Genomic DNA, 6152 nt, shown 5'->3' with positions numbered 1-6152 from the left:
CCAGCTTGTGCGGTTTGTTTTTAAACAACATTTATTGCTTTCTAACAATAAAAGAAAAAAATCAAAACAACACAGGACAGGTGCAGCTTGTTGGTGGTGGGGGAGCTTGCCTCAGACTAAGAGGCCCTGGATGCCACCTTTGATGTTTGTGCATGGAACAATGGCAGCAAGCGTTTCAGAACTGGAGTGTCTGCAAAGTAGAGAGCACACACAAACCTGGGCAGAGTTCCCATGCATGTGTCACCTCTGTCATTGCTGGTAGGAGACACTGGCAAAGTTGTCTGAGTCACCTGTTGCAGCTGACTGGTTTCTGATCTTTGTTTTGGGTGACTCTCTAGGTATCAACCACTATGAAGCCCACACTCAACCAGCCTCTATGGCCCAGTCACCTCACAGATGAGCTGTGAGGAAGCCAAGCCTGGCCTGGGGAAAGGGCACCGATGGCTAGAGGAATCCGGGTCTGAGCTGCAGGGGTGGGGGGCAGCAGACATTAGTCCATAACATTATGGAAGCCACAGACCCTCTCACGGCCTGCATCATGCTGTCATCATACTCCTCCATCCCCCAAGGGGACAGGCGAGGTGACTCAAGCCTGCTGCCTGAGTGTTTTGAACCTCCTTGGTGAAGAGGAATTTATGGAGTCAGTGGACAGTCACGGATGAATCAGCTGCACAGGTGTAGGTGCTCACCCAAATCAGGGAGGCTATGTCTGATAGAGGCTGGCCCAGACAGTTTGCTTCAAGTACAGCTCACTCTGAGTCTTGCTGGAGAGGCCCAATCTGGCCTCAAGATGAGCTAATCCCCATTCCCAGAGAAATAAGCTTCTCCTAGCCCTGTTTTAGTGGGGACCCCAACCCTGCATTCCTCAGTAATCACAGCCAGGTCCTCAGGCCACAGTCTCCTGCCTCCTTCCTACCTGCTGCCTCAGAGAAAAGGCTAACAAGAGCAAGGATAGGCCAAGGGTCCGAGCTGGAGCTGTGGGCCAGGCCTAGGTACAACTTCACACCAACATTTTTGTCCCAACTGGATTCTTGGGTCAGCGTCCCCGTATATGGGGGGAAAACAAGAACTGGGAATAAATAATTTATTGAAACTGGAATAAATATATGGCATGGTTACAAATAACTGTAAAAAATCATTAGCACACACACACATACACACACACACACACACACACACACACACACACACACACACACACACACACACACACACACACACACACACACCCCAGCCTCAATTGGGAGTTCCCTGCTCCTGCTCTCCGTGTAAGCCGCTGGCGCCCCCCGGAGGTAGAAGACATATTTACAGCAGAGAGACCAGCAAGAGGCTGTTCATCTTCAGATCCCAATTTAGGAGCTCCCGGTGTCCCCACTGTCCGCCAAGTGCCCGTGCAGCTGCACCCCTTGCACAATCCTCTGCACCCAGGAGCGGTGAGCCAGGAGGCTAGTGTAGACACCAGGCCGGTTGCGCTCCGCACAGCCTTCTCCCCAGCTGATAATGCCAGTCAGTATCCAGGCGTCATCTACCTGGCACATCAAGGGACCCCCAGAGTCGCCCTGCAGAGAAGAAGGGAAGTCAGGCATCCACACTGGCAGGCAGTGTGCAGCACCCAGGTCCTTGGAGACTGCAGTCTGCGGAGGCCCTGGAAGAACGGGCCTTCAGAACAGAACCACTTCCGGTGGCGTGTACTCCCCTCAAGGAGCAGAAGATGAGGCCACTTCTGTTTTACAGGCTCAGAAAGCCTTATGCCAATTGGCAATTGGCAGCCGGGCCGCGTGCTGGCCACCTCAAGTCTAACTACACCATCCTATTATTCTCATTCAGTCAGGAGCCTGGCGCCAGAGGACAAGGGTTCTGAACCAGCAGACGCTCCTCAGAATACCAGCTCCGAGCTGAAGATTACAACTGAGGTGTTCTGTACACAACCCTTTTTGTAAACAAGAAAATTAACGACATAGCCAGGCTAAAGGGGCCCAGGCAGAAACGGGAGAGGATGTCCCTCAGGAGATTCTGAGGAGGAGCTTTTGAGCCTCCCAGTTGGGGTGGACAAAGGGTGGGCTCTCACCAGACAGGCATCCCGCTCTCCTTCCAGGTAACCAGCACACAGCATGTCCTCAGTGATGGCTTCCTGCTCCGCACCCCGCCAGTATAAGCGTTTGCAGAGTTCTGAGTCGATGATGGGTACCTTCAGCTTCTGAAGGGTCTGCGGCTGGGGCAGGGGCACTGGGAACAGAAGGAGAGTCGGCCCAGTGCTCAGCAAGTTCCCTCTATTCACCCAGCAGCATTTCTCAAAGGTAAACAGATCAGCTCTACTGAGCCTCCCAAGGTGTGTTAGGGAAACCCCAAGCCCAGGCTCTCCACCTGTTGACCCACTGAATTCAAACATGGATCCTGTGTCTTCAGTAAGTTCCCTGACACCCACTGAGGGCGCACAACAGAACGGTGCTTCTAGGCTCCACTCTTGTTTTCCAGAAAGGGCAGTGAATCCGGTATTCCCTGTGTTCTAAATTCCATCAGTCCCACACCCTCCCGGAGTTAAGCTGTAGACCCCCAAGAAAAGGCTGCAACTGCAAAGTTCCAGAGTCTGCCCATGCCTGAGCAATTCTTCTGGGCCCAGGTTAAGGCTCTGTTTACCTGTTGTCTAAACCCAGTTTCTCCTTCCTGGTCTGTGCTGTTATCATTACTAGATCATTTCTGTTTGTTTGGACTACCCCAGGCTCTGTCGTTCTAGCTACCATCTGCCTTTCTTTTGCTTCTCTCTACCTCTGTCTTTCATCTGGTTTGCGATTATAGATAGCATTGGTTTGAAAATTGTGCTTTATGGAGATGGGACTACATTTCCTCCTGGGAATTTTGCTTGCAATTCAGAGATGCTGCCACCAGGGGTGACTGTTCCCATTTGGAAATCGCAGCACCGATCACATTTCCATCTTGCCACCCCCTCCCTCCACTTCTACCCATTGTTGTGTCAATAACTTTGCCAATACCCTCACCCCCTTTTCTCTCTCCTGACTGTCCTGGAACTCACTCTGTAGACCAGGCTGGCATTAAAGGTGTGGGCCACCACCCATGGCTTTTTCTCCCTTCCTTTTTTGTTGTTGCCGTTACTATTGTTGCTTTAAAAGATAGCCAAAGAGTCCTTTCAACTAGAGATGACCTAAACTTGACAGTTGAGCTTTTGTGACTTCACTTCTCTGGTTCCCTACTCAACTTTTGCTGTCTCTATAATGTACACATGGCTTCTACCCTCTCCTACCCTGGTATCTGTACCTAAGTGGCATCCACCCTCTGTCTCTAGCAATCCCCAATCTCCTTGAGTTAGAGGGGAACCAGGGAACCACACCTCCATCACGGATGCTTCCCCAGCCTGCAATCCAGCAGTCAGTGTTGGGAGGGAGCTGGACAGAGGAGTCAGGCAGGCAAATGGGCAGGATCCGCTCAGAGAACTGGATGGGGTGTTCCAGGCGCACCAGGGCGATGTCTGCACGGGTTCCCTCCTTCCAAGAATACCTGGGGTGGGGCAGCACCCAAGCAATACCCACTTGCTGGGACCTTGGGCCTGGGTTTTCCAGCTGCCAGGCCCCCAACAATATTGAGAACAGAGATGGCTTGTCCACACTGCTGCAAGGAAAGGGGAAGAGGGAGATGTCAATGTCTGGTTACAGTGGTAACCAAGATCCCTGAATGGCCTGGACAGCCCAGACCCTAAGGCAGGAAGCATGAATGGGTCCTGGAGAGTGAAGAGCAAGCCTGGTTTCACATACTTCTTGAAGCAGTGTGCAGCAGTGACCACCCAGCGGTTGGTGAGAAGGGAGCCTGCACAGTGATGGGAGCCATTCTTGAGGATGCTAACAATCCAAGGCCACTGGGCATCCATGCTGTCCTCACCTCCCACGATGCGGTTCAGCTGCTGAGGCTTCCCACAGTCTGGGGACACTGGCAGAAGGGATGGAATTTCCTGTCATTCAGCAGACACAAGTGACTTCTGACCTCTAAACCCTCCAAGCTCTCAAGCCTGTGCCCCAGCCCAGCACTGTAACTACTGCAGGGTGAGTCCCTGTCCCTGTCCCCTTTACCTACTTCACTTTCTCCACCATTTGCTGGCCTTCCCTCCCACCCCCTTAGACTTGATTTCTTTGGTTCTCTTGGCTCTTACCCTTCTGTCCTACAGGCCTTCCCTCCTCTAGGTCCATCAGCTTTCCTATACCCGGCCCCCAAGCTCTTCTTCCCTGTTCTCCTTCCTCTTCAACTTCAGCTGCCCTCTGACCACAGTCCCCACTTCTGACCTATACCACAGAGTGACATACAGAGATTGCCTGTACCCCCCACCCCACCTGCTCACACTCACCAGGAATAAGGGCAGCACTGAAGGTAGCTGAGGGCAAGATAGGAAAGAGAGTCAGGCCCAGTGGTGAGGAACCCTGCATCCCATGCCCAGAGCATCACTCGCCTCTCAAACAGACACATCCTGGGCCCTCAGCACTGTTCCCTGCCCCCATCACCTCCCCCCACCCCACCCCCCCAACACACCACAGGTACCTCCTGCTTGGGACAAATATCTTCTGACCCTCCCTACCTCCCAGCCCTCCGGTATTTTCTCCACCTTCCTAAAAATAGGCAGATAGCTTAGGACACACACACACCCAGCACCCAGGTTTTCTCTCCAGCCCCCACGAAAGCCTGGGCAGTTGTTCTCTTCCAGAACAGAAGAAGCAATAGAAACCATGGAGGAGGAAACGGAAGAGGGAGGGCAAAGGGGAGTGGCAGGGATGATGACCCACTAGGGTGAGAAAGGAGTTCCTGGACTAGCACTGCAACGGAGCACTCACCCACATCCAATCCTCATAGCTGCTAGGGAAACTGAGGCTCGGGGCATGGAGCCAAACAGCATGGCAGAGGCAGGGGACAGAGACAGGTGCTCAGGGAGATGGAAGGGAACAATGGAAAGAGGAGAGAGCAAACTCAAGGGAAGGTGCTAAGTCAAGAGGCAGGCAAGGAGGAGGGACTATGGGCAGGAAGGAGGAGGAAAGAGAGGAGGAGGGGAGGAGCAGCAGGCCTCGAGGCTCACCTGTGGCAGTCAGAAGCACCAGAAAGACTACAATCCTGAACTGGTTCCCACCCAGTGCTGGGGGAGGTCTGGAAATCACCGTGGCTGGTAGGGGTGGAGCACCAGCCAAGCTGCTGGCCATCTCTAAGGACCTAAGGGCTGTGCTAGTTGGGACTGGCAGGGCTGGTGGCTGTAGTGTGTAGCTCCCTACAGGTCGCCCCAGGTTTTATCCCGTGAGGAGGAATGCTGTTGAACCAGTCCCCCAGCTGGTGACTGGGCCACCCAGACTGTGGGTCAGGGAGGAGGTGGGGCTGCCAGGAGGAAGCAACCTGTTACTGGGCCTAGGGGCAGTGACTGGATGGGAGACTCGGGCTCTGGCTCCATGCCCAGGGTGTATTCTGTAGAGGTCCTGTGAAAACTTGCTGACTCTCTAGGGTCTGGCTTTTTCATTGACTGTCCAGGTAAACAGAGATCCTGCAGCTTACAGAGCATTTGGGGTAAAAAGTGGTTCAGCCTGGAGTGGCTATAGCTGGGGAGCCCCTAGGGCCTTTGGCTGGGGGGTTGCCAGGGTAACCTTGCTCCTTAACGGCCCAAGTACAGCACCCTGGCTGCTTCCATGACTCAATCCAATCACTTGGAGCCCTGGAATCCCGTTAGCCCACTTCCCTGAAAGCTGTGACTCAGGCCCCAAGGGTGAGGGCATCATGGCCTCTTGGCCATTTGGCCAAGTGTCCCTGGTGCTTCCTCCCAGTTGTCACTGCAGGTGAACCTCAGGTGAGTCATTTCTTACCTGAACTCCCAGGAGCAGGCCAACCCCACAGCATGAGCCATGGCCTATGTGCACCCTCCTGCCCCCTCCCTACGATTGGAAAGAACTCACATATCCTGGGACCCCCACAAAGGGCCTTGGAGCTGGGCTTTGGAAAGCTGGGTGCTGTGGGACGGTGTGGATGGTTCTTGAGTCAGTGTCCTGCACTTGTAGCCCCTCACTGCAAGCAGGAACCTGCAACATCCTCCCAGACGAGCATGTCCCTCTGCCCAATGTGAGTTGCTAAAATCAGACCTGCTTGTGGGGAGAAATAAGGCTGAATGAAACACTACT

General features: G+C 53.7%; 1 protein-coding gene across 1 annotated transcript; it reads right to left on the bottom strand.

Moving 5' to 3' along the window:
• Window positions 1–1070: 1070 nt before the first annotated feature.
• On the bottom strand, window positions 1071–5226 carry Prss22 (serine protease 22). Its single transcript, XM_051181266.1, has 5 exons — window positions 5072–5226; window positions 3768–3939; window positions 3347–3624; window positions 2069–2226; window positions 1071–1559 (listed from the first exon to the last, which is right to left on the bottom strand). Exons 1-5 carry the CDS (start codon window positions 5190–5192, stop codon window positions 1353–1355), a joined length of 936 nt encoding a protein of 311 aa, XP_051037223.1. The 5' UTR covers window positions 5193–5226; the 3' UTR covers window positions 1071–1352.
• Between the last annotated feature and the right edge of the window lie 926 nt (window positions 5227–6152).

Source organism: Phodopus roborovskii, unplaced genomic scaffold, assembly GCF_943737965.1.
Source record: "Phodopus roborovskii unplaced genomic scaffold, PHOROB, whole genome shotgun sequence".
NCBI classification, from domain to species: domain Eukaryota; kingdom Metazoa; phylum Chordata; class Mammalia; order Rodentia; family Cricetidae; genus Phodopus; species Phodopus roborovskii.
This window is presented reverse-complemented; position numbering and strand designations above follow the sequence as displayed.

Excerpts from the sequence above, each read along its gene's own strand:
- Prss22 (XM_051181266.1), bottom strand. The coding sequence starts at position 5,192 with ATGGCCAGCAGCTTGGCTGGTGCTCCACCCCTACCAGCCACGGTGATT. Across the intron at positions 2,227-3,346 it reads GGGAAGCATCCGTGATGGAG|TGCCCCTGCCCCAGCCGCAG; the intron begins GTGTGGTTCCCT and ends TTCTGTTCCCAG. Across the intron at positions 1,560-2,068 it reads GAGAGCGGGATGCCTGTCTG|GGCGACTCTGGGGGTCCCTT; the intron begins GTGAGAGCCCAC and ends TCTTCTCTGCAG.